This window comes from Pelodiscus sinensis, chromosome 9 (genome assembly GCF_052426305.1).
Source record: "Pelodiscus sinensis isolate ZL-2025 chromosome 9, ASM5242630v1, whole genome shotgun sequence".
NCBI classification, from domain to species: domain Eukaryota; kingdom Metazoa; phylum Chordata; order Testudines; family Trionychidae; genus Pelodiscus; species Pelodiscus sinensis.
The window spans coordinates 46,172,787-46,194,064 of NC_143060.1; the positions used below are offsets into that span (position 1 = coordinate 46,172,787).

The 21,278-nt window shown below is 41.7% G+C and overlaps 1 protein-coding gene across 4 annotated transcripts in view; it reads right to left on the bottom strand.

Annotated features, from left to right (window-relative positions):
• Positions 1–10,378: 10,378 nt before the first annotated feature.
• The window catches only part of CAMSAP2 (calmodulin regulated spectrin associated protein family member 2), a 180,900-nt gene continuing 170,000 nt past the window's right edge, over positions 10,379–21,278 (bottom strand). For all 4 annotated transcript variants that reach the window (XM_075936675.2, XM_075936674.2, XM_075936676.2 and 1 more), the window contains 3 exons: positions 17,492–17,607; positions 15,265–15,383; positions 10,379–13,302 (listed from right to left, as the gene is read on the bottom strand). In XM_075936675.2, coding sequence (XP_075792790.2) covers positions 12,997–13,302; positions 15,265–15,383; positions 17,492–17,607 — 541 coding nt within the window. In that variant the 3' untranslated portion in view covers positions 10,379–12,996. The remainder of the gene's footprint in view (positions 13,303–15,264; positions 15,384–17,491; positions 17,608–21,278) is intronic.

A 21,278-nucleotide genomic window follows, 5' to 3' on the forward strand; every position in this document is an offset into this window, starting at 1 on the left:
TCCTTATAATGCTTCCGTTGTCCTCCTATGTTACAGTATCCATCTTTCAGCTGGGAAAACGGGATCTGTTTTGGGAGGCAATGATCTGGCATCCGAACAATGTGACCAAGTCCAGTGAAGTTGCTCATGGATAATCACTGTCTCAGTCCTGGTGGTCTTTGCCTCTTCCAGAACATTGATATTACTGTTAGTGTGCCTGTCTTCCCATTTGATCTTCAAGGTCTTGCAGAGGCAGCGTTGGTGATACCTCACAAGACTTTCAAGTGATGTCTGTAGGTTGTCCAGGATGCAGACCTGTACAATAGTGTTGGGAGAATGACAGCTTGATAGACAAGAAGTTTGGTGTCTGTTCGAATGTTATGATCTTAAAAAACCCTATGCTGTAAACGAGCAAAAGCCGCACTGTCATAGCTCAAATGATGTTGGATTTCTACATCAATGTCTGCCTTGGATGAAAGATAACTTCCACGTTACAGAAAATGATTAATATTCTCCAGTGCCTTTCCATTGATTTGACTAGATGGGGTGCATGGTACCTCATTTGGGCTATGTCTACACTGCCTCTTTTTTGCAGGAGGCAATGGAAATGAAGCGCTCATTAGCATTTTATCGTACTTCATTTGCATAATCTCTTCCAATGCTTTTTGTGCAAGAGGTTTTTGCACTAAAAAACCTTTTGCACAAGATCCTTTATGCCTCAAAAAAGGAGGCATACAGATCTTGCGCAAAAGGGTTTTTTGCGCAAAATGGATCCATCTACACTGCTAGTTTTTGTGCAAAAACCTTGTGCACAAAAAGCATCAGAAGAGATTATGCAAATGAAGTGCAAGAAAATGCTAATGAGTGCTTCATTTGCATTGCCTCTTTTGCAAAAAAAAAAAACATAGTGTAGACATAGCCTTGGAGAAGGCTGATGGGGCATTTTGGTTTTCTTGATGTTGAGGGTGAGACCAAGACTTGCATAAGCAGGGCTTGACAATTAGGGCAATCTTCTCACCTATGGCGAGTAGATTTTAGCCCGGCACGGTGCCGCAGTGCGATCAGCGCATGCGCAGCACGGTCTGCGCATGGGCAGCGTGCCAAACCACGCAGCTGGTGAGCGGTGCTCGCCACCGCTTGTCAAGCTCTGTGTATAAGTATCAGCATACACATTCAGGATAACCTGAAGATCTTTCTCAGAGTGGGCAAAACTTCATTATCATCAGCATACTGAATTCCACAATAAATGTGGTGGAAATCTCACTCTTAGCTTTCAGCTTGCTAAGTCTAAAAAGCTTTCCATCCTTTCTTTAGATGATTTCAATGCCAACTGGGAGCTTCCCAACAAGTAGGTTGAAAATGACTGTAATAAAGACTCCAATCGTGTTTGGGTGATGATACAGCCCTGTTTGACTCCTGTTTGTACTTTGAAAGGTTCACACGGGGAGCCAGTGCTACTCAGAACAGTCACTCATGTTGTCATGAAGCAGCTTTTGGACATTGATGTATTTATCAGAACATCCAGTCTTCGAAAGTATAGTACAAAGGGCACAGCGATTCACTGAGTCAAAGGCTTTAGTTATATCAATAAAAGCCATGTACAATGGTCAATAAAAACCATGCACAGTGGTCTGTTTTGCTCCCGAATCTTCTCTTGCTGCTGCTGTTCAATGAGGATCATATCCGCAGTTCCACAACATGGTTGGAAGTCATTCTGTGACTCCGGTAAAATTTATTTTGATGGGGCAGAAGATGGGTTGAAAAGATCCATGCCAGAACGTTGCCTGCAACAGCAAGGAGAGAGATACTACCATAGTTTCCACAGTCTGCTTTATCCCCTTTTTTAAAGGAGGGTTATAATCAAGGTATCCCTCATTTCACCGGGTCTCTCCTCCTTTATCCAGGTTTTAAGGATAAGCAGGCTAAGCTGCTGAATTAACTCTGGTCTGCCATCTTTAAAGATTTCAGCAGGGATCCCATCTGGACCTGCTGCCTTGTTGTTCTTCATCTGCTTGATGGCACTATACCTCATGCAAATTAGGAGAGTCTCCGAGCTCATCCCTAGAAGGTTGTTGGGGGGATTTCCTCAAGAACTTCATCTGCAACCATGGAGTTACAATTAAGAAGATCTTCAAAATGTACTTTCCCGTGAAAATTAATGGCTTCATTGTCCTTTAAAAGTGTGATTCCATCCTTGGAGTGAAGGGGGTTCATGTCATGACAAGCTGGCCCATAAACAGCCTTAATAGCACTAAAGAAACCATGTATATTGTGGGTATCTACAAAATGTTGGTGTTCTTGCGTTCTCTCAGTTCACCACTTGTTCTTGAGTTTTCTGGTTTTATGTTGGACTTCCGCCTTCACCTTAGAATGGGCTTTTCTCTTTGTATTACAATTCATATAATTCTGCCAAGCACAAAATGCCATTCTCTTCCCATTGATGAGCTGCTCGATTTCAACATCATTCTCATCAAACCAGTCCTGATGCTGTCTGGTGTGGTAGCCAATGGTTTCCTCACAGGTATTGATAATTACTGCTTTCAGCTTGCTCCAGTGTTCCTCAATTTCTTTTGGAAACTCTGATGGAAACTTTTCTTCTAAGAGTGCTTAATGGGGTCCTTCAGATCTTGAACCTTCAGCTCGCATCTGATCTGTATCTTTTGCAGCCTCCATTTGGGGGCGATCTTAATTTTCATTGTTGATTGAGTGAGGTGATGATCAGTCCAGCAGTCACCAGGAATTGTCATTGCTCTTGCAATGTCCCTACAATCTCAAGCACGAACTATGACATAGTCGTGAAGATGCCAGTGCTTGGAACGTGGGTGTCTCCAAGATGTTTTGAACCTGTCCTTTTGTTGAAAAAGGGTGTTCATGATGATAAATTCATGTTCAGCACACTTACTCAGGAGTAGGATTCCATTTGAATTGCTTTTGCCAACTCCTTCTTCCCGATTGTTCCTTTCCACAGGTGTGAGTCTCGTCCAACATGTGCATTGAAATCCCCCAGAAGAATTATCTTATCTTCTTTAGGGATCTATGATGAAATGGTTTCTAGCTGAGAGTAGAAATCTTTCTTTATATCCAGTCATCGGTGTCCATTGTTGGCGCATAGGTGCTCACAATAGTTACCTGTTGGTTTTTGGTGAGCATCAGAATGTCATAAGCTGCTCACTGATGCCTATTGGCAGCTTAGAGGCACATTACAAGCTTAGTCTTAATAGCAAAGCCTACATCATACAATCGAGGTCTATGTAAAGACTTTTCCCTTCCAGAAGTAGGTGTATCCTCCTTTCTCCTTCCTCATCTGTTCTTTATCAGCTTTTCTAGTTTCGGACAAGGCAGCAATATCATTGTTAAACTGATTCAATTCACGAGGAATCATAGCTGTACATCGTTCTGGTCGATCACTGTCTGAGTTGTCCATCAGGGTACATACGTTCCAGGTTCCAAAGTTGAAATGTTTCTTACATTTTCAACCACTGGGGTGGTGATCCTGCTGGATGTGGCTATCCAGCCAGGAGAAAAAGAAGCAAGACTGTTTTTAGGGCATTTTTTCTAGCTCCCTCCCCATGTGGGATGAGCAGAGTGGGTCCTAAAGAGAACTGCTCAGCCATGGGTGCACAAGCTGAGATACTCAACCTGCCTCAGTCCTTGAGCAAGACAACTGAATCACACACCCACCGCCTGTGTGTCCGTCTGTGACTAGGAACTTCCGGATCTCACTGTCCTGTTTCTGTCGCCATTTGCTGATCACCACCAGACTTTTGACTTGTACAGGTGTTGTTTCCCCAAAAACTGGAAAATGCCTGTGCGGGGCTTCTTTTAAAGTGGGGAGACCGATGCACAACAGTCACCCCACTGTCCTAGTCAGATAGAGGTCTTGAAACCAATGCCATGGACACCAAGATGAATGGAGATCCTCTGTCTGCTGCAGCCTTCATCCACCTTCACAGCCACTGTAACATTACACAAGAGTTTCAACTCCATTTTGCAGTTATCCTCCATCTGCTCTGCTGTTGAAGACTTCTTGGATCGCACTTTGTCTGGAATCTTACCCTTGATCGTTCTGCCATGGGTGACCCTAAGGGAGTACATGACTCCAGGGAGTGTCACTCTCAGGGGTCATTGGAACACGCAAACCTTTCCACCACTAGAAAGTAATGATCCATGGAGAATTTATCACCAGGAATCCTAGAAAACTGCTTGCCACAGACAAATGCAGAATTTGTGTTTTTAGTACAGCTTTAGTTTTTACATTTTCCTAAAAGTACTAATACTTATTCAATACATGTAACCTCCGCCTCTTGAGGTTGATTTTTGAATGTACTTTAAATTTACATAGCTAAACATATTCCAATAAACAGCTTCTGATGTATATAGGTTAGTGTTTTAATGCATCACTTCAGCCTCCGCATGTGAGTTAATTAAACTTATGAAAAGATGCCAAAAACTTTATAAATCATCCCTAAAGACAGTGTCATTGAGTTTGGCAAGGACACATATCACATTGATGCTAATGTGCTATTCTGTATTGTATGCAGCAGTGCTGTAAACCACATTTGAAAGCAAACATTTGGGAATCACCTAGAAAGCATTAGACAAACTGAATGAAAAGAAATGAAAACAAGAGGCCGAAACAGCAATGCCTTCAACAACACTAAAGAAACAATGCATGGTAACTGGATCACTCTAGCATTTTTGTGCATTTAAAAAACAGTTTTCTGAAAAGAGAGAATATAGATACAGCAATATTTGGAATAGGTGAGATATACAAGTTGCAATTCTGTTAATCTCTATATATTAGAGTGCATCTATCTGTGCATCTGTTTGTTCAAGAACTTCTCCTAAACCGTAAGAACTAGGACCACTAAATTTGGCAAGCAGCTTCCTCTAATCCTAATTTAAACCAAGGTCAGGATTTGGTTGTGCCTGGAAAATCAAAGTGCGGGAATGGGACTATTTCTCATAACATGGAAAAGGAGATGCAAAGATAGGAGGGAAGCAATACTGATGGTACCTCTACACTGTAGGGGTAGGAAAAACTCTGCCACGTCCAAGGAACACGTCTGCTTTTCCGCTTTTTTTGTGGAAGAGCAAACACGCTCTTTCAGGGAGCCTGTATGCCTCGTTCTATGAGGGAATAAGGGCTCTGCCGAAAGAGGAGGCTTTTCCACCATTTGGCCCCGTCTAGACGGGGCCAAATGGCGGAAAAGCCTCTTTCAGAAAAGTGATCGTAGCTTTTTCTGAAAAAACCCTATAGCGTAGACCTAGCCTGAGATTGGCCACTGGGGGTTGCTGCAGCACCAAGAGAGTGGCAAACAGACCTAGGGCTCCACCATCTTGCCTGCCAACTCACAGATAAGGAGCCCCTCTGCCCCAAGCCTGGAGTCTACCCCCACAAGGAGAGCCTGAAAGCTTTTGGGAGGATGCTGATGGAGGGGGGATAGCCCCAGAGCCTGGCCCCTCCCTGACAGCCTGCAGGCTGTGGAGGGAGCTGCTTGAAGTGGGGAAGCCCCTGGAGCCAGGCCTCCCCGAGACAGCTTGCAGGGGCCAGCTGCAGGGAGGAGCAGGCCCTCCAGAAAGCCTGCAGGCCATGTGGGAGCGCATTGGAGGAGGCAGTAGCCTCCAGAGCCCAGTCCCCCCAGACAACCTGCAGGCCATGGAGGAGGACAATTAGTAAGGGGCCACTGGCAAGAGAGAGCTGTCCCGGCCCCCTGAGAGGAGTTGTTGCCGGAGCAGTGCCACTCTTGCTGCCACTCCCCATCTTCCATCATTCTGCCCAGAGTCTGCAGTTCCTATCTTCAGTGACTTCAGCACCCCCTCCTCCTGCCCTGAGCAGGGCTAAAAGTCTGCATGTACTTTACTTGTCAGTTTTGATTCCGCAATAGTAATGTATTGATATTTTCCTAGACTTTGTGTGTGTTTGGCTATAGAAAAATTAAATTGTGATTTCTTTTTGAGAGAGAGAAGCTGTGGAGGTATAAAATGGTGTGCTTTAAATTCCAAATTCCAAATTTAAAATAAGAATTTGAAGTCTTTTAAAAATGGAGGATGCTTGGAATTTCACAGATTGAAAAGCATAGCTAACTAAACATAACTTGACAATATACTCAGAAGGGGTTATGGACCTCAAGGTCACACTTTACGGCTGCACTTCCATAAGGACTGTTTGCCCAGCCCTTGAAAACACTAGAAGGTGGCAAGCGAAAGTTTGTTTTAGTATCAGAGATGGCACCAGATAGCTCTGCAAAGACCAAAGTTTTAACATCATTATATAATAAAAATAATAGAGAATTGGGAAAAATAACTAGGGCTGGATCCTCGTCTTCAGGCAATATGTGCTCATAAGAACATAAGAATGGCCGTACTGGGTCAGACCAAAGGTCCATCTAGCCAGTAGCCTGTCTGCTGACAGTGGCCAGCACCAAGTGCCCCGGAGGGGGTGGACCAAAGACAATAATCAAGCGATTTGTCTCCTGCCATCTATCTCTAGCCTCTGACAAACAGAGGCCAAGGACACCATTTTATCCCCTGGCTAATAGCCATGAAATTATCTAGCTTCTCTTTAAGCTCTGTTATAGTTCTAGAATTCACAGCCTCCTATGGCAAGAAGTTCCACAGGTTGACTATATGCTGTGTGAAGAACTTTCGCTTATTAGTTTTAAACCTGCTACCCATTAATTTCATTTGGTGTCCTCTAGTTCTTCTATTTAGGGAACTAATGAATAACTTTTCTTTATTCTCCACACCACTCATGAGTTTATATGCCTCCATCATATCCCCCCTCAGTCTCCTCTTTTCCAAGCTGAAAAGTCCCAGTCACTTTAGCCTCTCTTCATATGGGACCTGTTCCAAACCCTTGATCATTTTAGTTGCCCTTTTCTGAACCCTTTCCAAGGCCAAAGTATCTTTTTTGAGGTGAGGGGACCACATCTGTACCCTGTACGCAAGATGTGGGCGTACCATAGTTTTATACAGAGGCAGTAAGATATTCTGGGTCTTATTTTCTATCCCTTTCTTAATAATTCCTAACATTCTATTTGCCTTTTTGACTGCTGCAGCACACTGTGTAGATGTTTTCAGAGAACTATCCACAATAACTCCAAGATCTCTTTCCTGATTTGTCGTAGACTAATTAGCTCCCATCATACTATATGTCCAGTTGGGGTTATTTTTTCAAACGTGCATTACTTTACACTTATCCATATTAAACTTCATTTGCCATTTTGTTGCCCAGTCACTCAGTTTTGTGAGATCTTTTTGAAGTTCTTTACATTCTGCTTCTCTCTTGACTATCTTGAACAGTTTAGTATCACCCGCAAACTTTACTACCTCACTGCTTGCCCCTTTCTCTAGATCATTTATGAATAAGTTGAATAGGATTGGTGCTAGGACTGACCCTTGGGGGACACCACTAGTTACTCCTCTCCATTCTGAAAATTTACTATTTATTCCTACCCTTTGTTTCCTGTCTTTTAACCAGTTCTCAATCCATGAAAGGACCTTCCCTCTTATCCCATGACAATGTAATTTACACAAGAGCCTTTGGTGAAGGACTTTGTCAAAGGCTTTCTGAAAATCTAAGTATACTATATCTACTGGATCCCCTTTGTTTGCATGTTTATTAACCCCTTAAAAGAACTCTAAAATTAGTAAGACATGATTTCCCTTTACAGAAACCATGTTGATTTTTGCCCAACAAATTATGTTCTTCTACGTGCCTAACAATTTTATTCTTAACTATTGTTTCAACTAATTTGCCCAGTACCGACGTTAGACTTACCGGTCTGTAATTGCCAGGATCACCTCTAGAGCCCTTTTTAAATACACAGCTCTGTACTGCTGTCTGTGTGGCGAGGGGGGAAGGGAATGCAGATAGTTCTAAATAAACTAAAATAAAGATAGTGCTCAATCATTTTGCTGTGGGTGGAGAAATAAAGGTAGTTCTAAATACCTTTGATTCTAAGACTGGTATTCTCCAAAATATAAAACTTAAGAGCTGAGCCACAGTTGCTGCTGAGGCTCACCAGGGTATGGAGATTTTCCGTTCCTTTCTCTCAGGAATGCCCTCTGTTTCAGGAAGTGGAGTTAGGGGGTGGTATAAATCAGCTATGTAATTTGTGAAACCCAGGAGTGAAAGTAACTTACATTTCTTATAGGTACTGTTCAGGGGTGCCATATCAGATTTTTTGGGGGGGCAACCTGTGCATGCAGTGATGGGGGGAGAAGAGAGTGAGAGAATGAAAGGGGCAGACTGAGGACAGAGTTTTCAGCAGTGTTACTGAGCATGTTCAGTAGAAGCCAAGAACCAAAATGGGGGAGGGGAGAACAACCCCATCCCCCATATCATCTCTATCCAGGGGCTAGTAAGGCACTGCAAAACTACTTAGCAGTTAGCTGACAGGAGCACTGTATCTAACTGCTATAGATAAAAAGAAAAATAAATATCACATCTACTCGCCTCTAATATTAACATATCCTGACATCTTGGGGCAAGTCACTTAAGGGACAGTGGTTAGCATTACCGTTTTAATATATATTCTTACTTTACTAGCTTTGGAGAGAGAGAAAGACGGAGAGAGAAACCCCGTCAGGACTCAACTCTGGAAGGGGAATAGGATCTAGTAGGTTACAGAGGGGGCAGATGCATTTCAGATCTATATAAATCAGAATGGCCATACTGGGTCAGACCAATGGTCCTTCTAGCCCTGTTTCTGGTCTTCCAACAGTGGCCAATACTAGGTGCTTTAGAAGGAATAAACAGAAGAGGCAATCATCATGATCCATCCCCAGTCACCTATTTTGTTTCTTTTAAATTTGCTGCTTATAAATTTAATTAGGTCAGCTAAGCTTCTTTTGTTATGTTAGTGAAGGAATGAATAACATTTCCTTATTCTGTTTTCTAGACATATCATATATCCTGCCACCCTTTAGTCATTTATTTTCCAAGCTGAAAAGTCCAAGTCTTGTTAATCTTTCTGTATATGGAAGCCTTATACAGAGCCACCAACTCTGCATAGCCTGAGATCCCAGCTGCCAGCCCCAGCTTTAGGGGGAAGGATAGAGTAATGGGACTGGATCAAAGCCCTCCCTCCCACCAGCCACTTTCTTACCAGTGTGCTGCATTGGGGTGTGAGAGCCACTTTTCATGCAGGATAAATACAAGCAGCAGTTAAGCTCCTTTTGGAGCTGGATAGCTGAAAAAAATAAGGACCATCCCCCAGGGCACATGCCTCATGCAAGGCTGGTCAGAAATTGAGCTAAGTAGGCAGATGGGTTTTTCTGGGCATTGGTTGATGGAAGTATTTCTAGAAGCAGGATGGCATCAAAGAAGTATCTGTTGTATTCCTCAATTTCTCTTAACAGAAACAACTCAAGATCTTGAAGTTTGGCTGTTTAGAACATAAGAGGAAATGTCTCCTTCCTAAAGGGGCTATTTAGAAAGCCATTTAAGATAACTTCCTGGCGACTTAGTGTTACTTGAGTGAAGCTGAGAGAATCAGGCTCATAGAATCTCCCTTAATTTAACCAAACTGTGAGGAGAGTAAAAAATTGTATGGGCACACTCAGACTTACAAGCATACAGTTTGCCTTTTGTAGCCAATGACATTTTCAGGTGCTCAAAATCTATGAAATTCAGGCCTTTACAATAGTTCTGCCAATTTAAAAGAAAAAATATTGACTTCAAAATTTTGGGAACAGTGATGTTATTAAAATAACTTTATAGTGTTTAATTGTCCTCATTTTTTATATTCTCAGGCTTAGAGAACTATCCAGATTCTAACTACAGGTAGTATAGTTTCATGGTGGAATTAGTATTTCTATGAAACATGTTGAAATACATAAATGAGCATCAATTTGACCTAATGTAAGTCTATTAAATAGCTTAAATAAAAATGTGCTATTTTAGAAATTCATGTTTTTATATGAAAATGTTCTCTGAAATCTAAATTACAAATTAAAAATTCTTCAGTTCATGAGAAATAAAAATTGTTTTCAGTTCCTTTGCAAGTCATTGACAGACTTGATCTGCTACTGGTTTCCTGTCAGGGTGTTTTAAGCTCTAGAATAAATTGCCTAGGGGCCTTGTGGAATCTCCATCATTGGAGATTTTTAAGAGCAGGTTAGATAAACACCTGTTAGGGATGGTCTAAATGGTGCTTGGTCCTCCCAGGAGTACAGGGGATTAGACTTGATGACCTTTTGAGGTTCTTTGCAGTTCTATAATTCTATTATAAATGGGGGATAAAGAGAAAAATAAAAATCTGTATGTATTTTTTCAAAAATATGTAACAGTATCATCTACCACAATGACCATGTTTTGAATAGGTAGGTAAATTGATAAACATCACTTTCAGTTTATATTCAAACATAATACGAGAGAGCATGAGAAAATGTATCATTTTGGTGTCATGCTTTTATTCAACTGAAAGGAAAAACTACACTGTACCACGTAAGTAGCAATACGACAATATTGTACAGCACACTATTTGAAAAAATATGGAAGCAGTGATCCATAGAAGTGGACAAGTAAGCACACAATACACTGTACATTTCTCAACAGTGCCCATTAAATCATAATTAAATAGCTGAATTTGGCTTTAAACAGCCAAGTGATAAAAACAGTCATACTAAAATTTTAAAAATGGTTTCAGTAGCTATTATGACTGTTATAATTTGAATTTTGGTCTGGAAACTAAGATGAATGTTTGGCAAATTCAGTCATAGAAACAACAATAATAAAGCACCAGTGTGTTGTGAAAAAAATCAATGATAAACGATAGCCTTTATGAATTTTTTTCCTTTTATATTTTTTTAAACATGACCCCAACCAAAGATACACTGTAATTAGAAAATTTATAGGCTTAAAAAGAAAAAGCATCCATCTTCACTTTTCCTGTATTGAGTAAAATTTTAAATTGTGAGCAATTAACTTTTCAGTTGCGTTGTTCATATTCTACCTATAGACATTGCACATCTTTTAACCTGTAGACAAATATGAACATAATACACTGCCATATTTCAAATAATCCCCCTGGCATGTATTTTAAAATGGATGTGCATGTATTAGTGAGAAGTGCAAGTCTTCAGTCAAATCCTTGATCGGTTTTAGGAAAAAAAAAAAGCCTCTCATGATAAATAAATCTTCATAGATGTATTCACCATATCCACATCTGTTAATTCCATCCATTGGCACTTTACTCCAGCATTGACTTTTCTTAAACTAATGTTTAATATACACAAGTTCATATAACAGTAGTTGTTTGAGCTATCTAGCAGGCAGAATGTGCAAACCCTCCCCACCCATATTTAATATTTATATAATATATACACAATCTGTATACACTTGAAATAAGAGTTACTTATCCTGATCATATACATGCAAACAATAGGAATCAGCTAGCCACAAGTAGTTTTGAGCCACATACAACTTTAACATGTTTTTTAAAGTGTTCTTTTTTACAGTTTTAACAAATATACATAAATATAAGAACATAAATTATAGTAAAATATTGACACCATTTGAGAAAAAGTTGATATACAACCCAATGCATTTATGCCTAAGGCCTTATAATAATTAAAAAAGTACTGCTCTAAACTGTTTAAAGACATCTCATTCCTGTGAATCTTTAAGTAAATGAATACATCATAGTAGTGAGGCATTATTTCTCTCTAAGAAGTTCAATGAGAGAAATATATAATTTTAGTCTCTACTCCCCATGAAACAGAATGACTTACATAGTTATAAGTACAATACTGTCCTTATGCTTACACAGTTGTCACAACACAAACAGAACAGGATCATAAATCATTCAAATCTTTTCCTGAGAATGAGTTTGTCCCCCTCCCACCAACTAATCCTCTGGTACACAATGCCAAAAAACCACAGATTTGGGGGAGGTTTCAAGTTTGTAGTTTTTTCGGAACAGTGCTACACTGAAAATAATTATACAAAAGAAAAACATTAAGCACAATAATGACATGTAAAATAATGAAACACTTATGAAATAATAAGTTGTAAATAATACTGCACCCATTTGTAAATAAAACTGAAATAAGTTCCATTGGCTATTTTCAAAAGTGTTTCTATTGTTATAAACCTGAAATATCAACTAGGTTCTTCGCCATAGTTATATTGAATGGATAAGAAATTCTTTAAATGTCATCTGTCAGAGTATGTAAAAAAGTGATTTGCTTTTTAGAAAGCTGGACAGACTGAAACCTGTAATGGATGTCTGTCTATCCACAGCAAAAATTGTTTAAGGCAGAGTTGGGTAGAACTAAGGTGAAAAGAACAGATTTACTTAGTGAATTTTGTGACTCCTGAATATTTTAGTTACTAAATAATAATTTAATCTGAAGGAAATTTCACTTTAACCAGCTCAAAGAATTCCCTTAATATTTAGTTTAAAAAATAAACAAACCAGTTGAAATGGAACTGGAAATACAGTGTGATGAATGTTTCTGTAATCATGAGAACATACAATGAGGGTCTTTCAGAAAAAGACCAGGATGTCTTAGAATGATCACAAAATATTCTGTACCTCATAATAAACCACCTTTTTGTTTGTATTTCAGGATAGGATCCATTAGTAAAATTCAATGACATTGAAAATAATATTAAGAAAAGTGAAGGAAAAAACAGCAAGAAAATTAAATTTCAAGACAAGCACAAACACATAAGGCAACAAATGTAAAAAATGTTTTCAGTCACTGCAGATAAACATTCAGTGCTTATCTAATCAAAATATAGAGCAAATGTACCCTACAGTCTGTATTAGCACATAATTTCCAAACATGAATCATACATTTCCATTATCACTTGTAGTTGTATCACTTAAGTGACAAGTCTTCTAAAGTACTCCTAAATACTGTTTACATTCCAGTTGTGCATAAGAGCTTGTCCAATTTCAAGTTCTGTAAGTCTTGTTGCAACTAGAAACCTATTTTCTATAGGCAGTAAAGATGAAGTGCAATTTTACCACAAATGTCTGAAGCAAATATTTTCCCCCTCTACTATGCCTTGGTAGGTAAAAGTTTTTTAGGAGTTACTGGTCTCTTGGTTTGCCACAAATGGCTGTGAATGGTAATTGCATCAACACTGGCAGACAGCGTTTTAGCCGGTATGTGACTAAACTGTTTCCTGTCAGAGTTGTATTTATATAGTCCCTCTATCATTTTCTTTGTGATTGATTTGGGGCCTATCCCAGTCAGCTTATTGATTTCTTCAGTGTCAGGGCAGTATGTATACAGAGATCTGAACTGGCAGCCTGAATCCCGGAATAGGATTAAGAAGTTATTGGCATCAGATTTCTCCATTTCCTTGAAAAGAAAAAGAAAGACAGTGTTCACAATGTGAAATTAATATTACGTGTAGGAAACCTTCAACCCAAAGTTGTAGGAGATTTTATTTTAAATTAACATTATAGTTATATGAACTGTAGTTCATGTTGTATAACATGTTCCATAAGACTGTTTTCAGTACAGTTCCCCAACCTTCAACTATCAGGGCTGAATTTTTGCATGCTGGATATCTTAGGGATGTAAAATCCCAGTTAATTAGTTAACCTAACATTTAATAGGTCAACCAACTAAAGTGGTATATCCCTGCTGGCGCTGCAGTGGGCTTCCACCTCCTGCGCTGGAGCTGGTTCTGCTGGCTCCCAGCCTCCACACAGGGGTTGGGGCTGCTGCTGGCTCCAGGTCTGCATCCCGTCAGAGCAGCCCCTGCCTGCAGCATGCCTGGGCTCCCCATGGACAGAGATGTGATGTTTACTGGTTAACTTTTCATATCCTTAGACTGTCTCAGGAAGAATTTTCATTTATTTAAATAAAAAATTAGGCCATTACAGTTCAGCTTTTCCTAAGGAGATAAGGGAAAATAACTGTGGGGTTTTTTTTTGGAGGGGGAGGTTAAAAATTATTACGACTGTTTAATTGAGAAGCTCTAGCACCTCCACACTTGGAAATCGGAATTTGCAAGGGAGGTTGCCCTAATGTTAAACATGTTCTTGTTGCCATTCCCTGAAAATCTACCCCGATTTGGCCAATCTATATGTTTCTGAAAAACTGCAGTTAGTACATATTCAATAGAGGTTTGTTAAGAGGCTGTAGGCATTTATGATCTAAAGATCCCAGCTGCACATATCACACATCTGAAACAACTCCTCCTACATGCTGATCTGACTGAACAGGCACAATCATCACCAAGTGACTGAGCCTGCTCCATTCTAGGGCTGCAGGAGCTGAGCATGACTTTCTGTGCAGCTGTTCTTCCATACTTCTGGTAGCTGTATGGTGCCAGGCACCAATACTGCCAACAGGGAGACTATTCCCCCCCCCCCTTCCCCCAATGCTCTAGGAGCCCCTTCTGCTGACATGAATACAGAAAAGTGAGCAAAAGAGGCAGGGGAGAGGGCAGAGGGCAGAGGGACTTATCTATGGGAGCACCTACCCCTCCAGAATCTGGAATTGAACACAGGATTGTAAGTCTTGACATGGCTCTGCTCTCAGCAAACAGCTGTAAGGCTACTAGCAAAGGTATGTGTCATACCACTCTGCTGACCAGTGTACATTAAGGATAAAAGTTTGCTATCACTACCAATTGCTCAATTATCTTAAAGATTAACAAAACAAGTAGATGGTATCAGGAGCTTTTGTGGGTATAACCCACTTCTTGTTCCCACGAAAGCGCATGAAACCATCTACATGTTTTGTTAGTCTTTAAGGTGCTGCTAGACGATTTGTTGTTGACTAAGTTTTTCCAGTTACAGGCTAACTCGGCTACCCCTCTGAAGCTTTCCATTATCTTAAGTAGTAGAAACGGGGGCTGTGGAGCTAAAGGTCTCAACTCTGCTGATGATCCACATAGGTTTCATAAAATGTGAATTGTTCTTTTTTGCTTGCTTTTAAAAACAACTTAGAAAATAATGTTTTAAAGACCACAAAATGTGTCAAAAGAATGTTATGGTGCTAAATCAAACATTTAAGTTAGCAAATGCCAAAATTAAGATTGTTTGTGCATATAATTAATTCAGTTTCTCTAAGCATAATACTACAATACTCTTAAATTACACAATCATATACAATTGTTTCCATAATACCCCTTGATCTTTTGGGCCTTCAGGCTAGGGATTACAGACTACTTTAGCCATCCACAAAGCATTTACACAGCCTGGGGGAGGAAGATTTCTTTCCACGCTTCCCTCCATCCTAACATGCCTCCCGTGTCCAAATGAGGCTGGATTTAATTTTTTTTTTTAATTAGAGGGAAAATACCCTTACCTCCAGTATTTTTTTCTTCTGACCTTCATTTACTTTTCCAGCCAAGCAACAATGTGCCAGAGCATTCTGAATAATATGCTTATTGGATTTTGCACTGGGTTCTTTATAGAGTTTAGGGCCTATGAAACAGAATTGACAAATCAGCTAAGTTATTCAGTAATTTATACAGAAAGCAGTCCTGAACACTATTAAATACTTTTTCCATATATCATTTGTGCCTGTAACAATACAATCCTAGCACCCACAAAAAAAAAAAGTAGAGATCAGATCTGTTAACCACATATTTGGATTCCCTATTCTTCTGTTACTGAATCAAAGAATTATATATCAATATAATGCATACTGCTGTCAAGTGAAAAAATATTTTTAAAATATTACTAGATTCACTCAACAATTTATCTTTCAGCATTAGAGCATCATCATGGGGCAATTTATGGTACTATCTTGAAAAAGCCTTATAAAAGTTGTTCACGTGATCATATACTAATGACGAAATGCCTAGTATGGGGGAAAAAAATCCTTTAGCTAACTAGGAGGAGGAGTAGCTTAATTTCTTCTTCTGCACCTCGTTTTCAAGGGGGAGACAGACAACACTGAATTGCTGCTGTGTTTAGAGTCACTGTCCGCCTGCCTTCTGGGATTGGAGGTGTTGTGGAATCCCAGCTGTGTCTTGCCCACAGTGAAGGCAAAAGGGCTTGGTGCTGATTATGACAGGTCATGCAAGACTGCCTGAAGGGCTTGTTTTATCAGAAATTACTAGAAACTGGCTCTGCAGGGTATATAGTGTACATATATGAGCTGTAGAGAAGTTGATAGTATTCACCTCTTGATGACTAATGGATGACCCAGTTGTGTAGAAAACCCATAAACTGGAAGAAAATTGTACAGCAGAAAGTTTAACCAAAAGCCTCCTTTCCCAGATGAAAAATGTATTTTTGTAGAAAAAGTGTTCTTTGCAATGAGGGGAGAATATAACCTAAACTGACATCAAAGCAACATGTAAAGCTTAAGAACCAGACGGCCCCTATAAAACATTTGATTCTTCATCCTGACAATTATTTTGAGGGACTGGTCAATAGAGAATAGATTAAGAATAGATTAATCTTCCTATTTGAGTCAAGACTCTTTGAAAGGAGGCATAGGACTAATAAAAGGGACCATAGTCTTAGAGGCCACGAATAATTTAAAGTCAAAATTAATTTTCACCATCTAAGATTACCTAATTGACTGTTTGAGGGGAGAACAGAATCAATGGAAAAAATGCAAGAAATATGAGTATTCAATATTGCATAGCAAACCCCCCAAATTGAGTGCCTTAAAAAAATCATACTGCATATAAAAATAAAGTCTGAAAACTTAAAGTACAAACAAAATTAAAAAATCCAACTTTTAGGCAATGGGTCTTGTTGATAGAATTAAAGGAGACAATCTAAGTCCAGTATTAGTACCTGTATTAGATTTAATTCTGAGGAGATGCGAGGAATCGATTATGTTGGTTGAAAATGATCTCAAAGATTGGTAGATAAGTACTGTGCAGTATCTATATTTTAAATTTGGTCTCTTCTATAGTTATTGTAGTAGTGTTGAAAGAAAATAGTTTATTTTCAGAACATAAACATTTCCCAGCATAGTTACACAGCCTTATAGATTTAAATTCACCTCAAGGGCTTGTTTATCTACAATACTTGCTGATATTTCAGACCTATTTGCCAGACTTAGTGATAATACATGGAAAAAAAACAGATTTTATAATAATAATTCCCAACATTCTGTAATATCACATGCTACACACAAATCAAAAAGGGGATGAAAATGCTCTGATGTTAGACTCAGGCCACTGAAATATTAGAAGTAAGGCAGCAGAAAGTTTTAAATAAATCTTTAGTTTTTAAAGAGGGATCTTCTTTGAAACAAGATGTACACTATGGTAGGGTTGGGTTAAAAATTCTTCAAATTCTTTTATATTTGTTTATATTAGTGAACAGATGTTTTCTTCTATGGCAATTATATTTTTCTGTTTGAAACTTTTGGTTACAAACTGATCCCATATTTTCTATAGTCTTTGTTCCTCCTGTTACAAAAATAATTTAAAAAATACATGCATAAAATTACTTATGTGAGTGTTTGTGGGATTTGGCCTAAATTTGTAGTTTAGTCTATTTATTTAAATCTACCTCATTTCCTACTGAATCAATATTTTTATTGTAAGAATATTACCAATACAGACCTGTGTATTCTGTAGCAGAGGCCACAGAAGAAGTTGTAGATGCATTTTCCCAATCTTTTTCCCCATTGCGACTACCACAACGACTTGGAGATAAGAATCCTTCCACAGACTCAGACCTATGAAATGTACAAAAATATGTTTTCCTTTCAGGACTGAGTAGAATGAAAATCCCCCTTATTTTCAGCAGAGTGGCTTTTTAACATCAAAAGAAAAACTTATATGTTACAAGTTGAACCTCCATAATCTTGACTTCCCTAATCCGGAAACACCTGTGGTACGAACATAGTGGCTGTGTCTACACTGGCAAGTTATTCTGGAAAATCAGCCACTTTTCCGGAAAAACTTGCCAGCTGTCTACACTGGCCGCTTGAATTTCCGGAAAAGCACTGACAATCTAATGTAAAATCATGAGTGCTTTTCCGGAAAAGGGCCAGTGTAGACAGCACAGTAGTGTTTTCCGCAAAAAAGCCCTGATCGCAAAAATGACGATCGGGGCTTTTTTGCGGAAAAGTGCGTCTAGATTGGCCACGGACGCTTTTCCGGAAAAAGTGCCCTGCCAATCTAGACGCGCTTTTCCGAAAATGCTTTTAACGGAAAACTTTTCCATTAAAAGCATTTCCGGAAAATCATGCCAGTGTAGACGTAGCCAGTCTGTGGTCCCTGTGGGAGAACCCATGGGTACAAACTGGCAGACTGAGGCCAGGAGTATTGACAGACTGAGGGTATGTCTACACTACAAAGTTAATTTGAACTAATGGACGTTAGTTCGAATTAACTTTGATAGGCGCTACACTAGCGCTCCGTTAGTTCGAACTTAATTCAGACTAGCGGAGCTCTTAGTTCGAACTAGGTAAACCTCATTTTACATGGACTAAGCCTAGTTCGAACTTACTAGTTCGAATTAAGGGGTGTGTAGCCCCTTAATTCGAACTAGTGGGAGGCTAGCCCTCCCCAGCTTTCCCTGGTGGCCACTCTGGCCAACACCAGGGAAACTCGTCTGCCCCCCTCCCGGCCCCGGACCCCTTAAAGGGGCACGGGCTGGCTATGGTGCCCGTGCCAGGTGCAAGCCTGCCAGCACCCAGCCAGCAGACCCTGCACCTGGCACGGCTCGAGCCAGCCACCCGATGCCCCCCAGCCCTCCCCCTCTTCCTGGGACCAGGCTGGCGGCTCCCGGGAGCTTGCCCAGGACCGCAAGAGGCGGGCACCCCGCCTGGTCCAGTGCAGACATCGTGGACCTCGTCCACGACCTCCGCACTAGGCACAGGAAAGCGGCCGTCTAGGGCAGGAGAGCTGCCAGCCTGGCCACCCAGGAGCAGGTCTGCATGAAAATCAAGGTGGTCCACTGAGACCCCCGACCCTGAGCTTAGAATGGCCGTACTGGGTCAGACCAAAGGTCCATCTAGCCCAGTAGCCTGTCTGCTGACAGCGGCCAACCCTAGGGACCCTGGAGGGGATGGACCAAAGACAGTGACCAAGCCATTTGTCTCGTGCCATCCCTCTCCAGCCTTCCACAAACTTCGGGCAGGGACACCACTCCTACCCCCTGGCTAATACCACTCCATGGACCCAACCTCCATGAATTGATCTCACTTCTCTTTAAACTCTGTTCTAGTTCTAGTCTTCACAGCCTCCTGCAGCAAGGAGTTCCACAGGTTGACTATTTGCTTTGTGAAGAAGAACTTTCTGTTATTAGTTTGAAGCCTGCTACCCATTCCTTTCCTTTGGTGTCCTCTAGTCCTTCTATTATGGGAACTAATGAAGAACTTTTCTGTATGCACCCTCTCCACCCCACTCATGCTTTTATAGACCTCTATCATATCCCCCCTCCATCTCCTCTTTTCTAAGCTGAAAAGTCCCAGTCTCTTTAGCCTCTCTTCATATGGCACCTGTTCCAAACTCTGATCATTTTAGTTGCCCTCCCCTCTCCCACCCTCTCTCTTCCCCTCTCCCACCTCCTTTTCCCAGTCTCCCCCAGTTTTGTTCAATAAAGAGAGATTCTATTTTTGAACACAATTGTCCTTTATTTTGTACATCAGGAAGGGGGGTTAGGGAGGGGTAAGTGGAAGGAGGTGAGGGAGGAATGGGGTACGAGCCCCTGATGGGGAGGACTGGGCTGGCTCTGCGGGCTTCTGGGGGTGGAACCTCTCCTGCAGCCCCGCACTGAGGAACAGGGGACAGCCCAGGCCCAGCTGGCAGAGGAAGCCCCGCCCCTCCGACCCTGCTGGGCATGCTCCCAGCAGCGGCCGGGTATAAAGGCAGAAGGAGCTCTGCAGTCAAGGAGGCCGCAGGGTGAGGGAGGAGACCAGGCCGGACCTGTGTTCCTGCAACAGCTGGGACCAGAGGTGCCGCTCGTACCTGACATGGAGAAAACAGCCGCTGACCCAGGACCTCGGGAGCGCGCCCACAACCCCGGCAGGTACTGCCTCAGAGGCGAAAGGGCCCCAGGGGAACCGGGGAGTGGTAGGAAGCAGCCCAGGGCAAGGGCTGCAAATTGTGGCTCGGCGTGTATCGGCCGGATTCCCCGCCGAGCCGGCAGGAGCCACAAACCCTGCCTAAAGGGCCCTGGGCTGGGACCCGGTGGAGAGGGAGGGCCCGGGTCCCCCTACCACACAGGCCCCCCCTCGGATAACCAAGGCTGGGGCCAGGAGACACTTCCCAGGAGGAATAGGCCTCTTATACCGTATACCCCCTGATAGAGGGGCCTGGACTTTTGCCTTGAGACATTGTATACCGTATAACCCCTGATAGAGGGGCCTGGACTTTTGCCTTGAGACACTGTATACCGTATAACCCCTGATAGAGGGGCCTGGACTTTTGCCTTGAGACATTGTATACCATATATCCCCTGATAGAGGGGCCTGGACTTTTACGTTGGAACTTTGGGGGTACTGCGTAGACCCAGTAAGAGGGAGCCAAAACCCCTGACAGGGGCGTAGCCCTTGACACCCCCCAATTGCTCCCTCTCCCCAGATGGCAGCCTGCGGCAAGTGCAGCCAGTCTGATGGCCGAGTGCTGTGATGTGCCCAGTGTGGGTACTCTGGGCAATCCAAGCCAGGACTGCTTTGCAAGCGGGGCACCCCTGGGAACTGTCTGTCCGGGGTGAGGGTTGGGTCCCTTTAAGCACAGCCCTCGGCTAGCCTGACACAGCAGCTCCACGCTCTTAAGTCCTCATCTGATGCCCTGCCGGCAATGCTCCGGCCATCCTTAACCCCGGTTCAGGGTCCACTCTGTGTGGACATGCTAGTTCGAATTAGCATGCTAATTCGAACTAGTTTTTTAGTCTGGATGCGTTAGTTCGAATGAGCTTAGTTCGAATTAACTAATTCGAACTAAGTTAGTTCGAATTAGCACTGCAGTGTAGACATACCCTAGGAGACCAGGAGAGTGGAGCCCCTGACTGCTGGAGAAAAACAAGGCAGCCAACAACCTTAAGAACGTGCAGTTCTGGGCTGGCACTGATCTCCCTTGATCTGGCAAGTCCCTGGTTTGGGACCAGTCAGGTCCCCAGGATGCTGGACCAGGGAGATTCAATTTGTATTATGATAGAAGACAGCAGGATATGTAATGCAGATTAAAAGCTGAAATGCCAACAGAAGAATGAGAGGAGCAACTCCATACATTTATCTTCTGTTGCATGTATTATTTAAAGTGTTCGAAAACACTATTACTAAGAGTAATAGTACAGATTGGACCTCCCTGGTCCAGCACTGTCGGGACCTGCCCGGTCCAGAATGGGAGAATTTTCCAGACCACGGGGAGGTGTCTTCTGCCACTGGCGTGAGCCAGC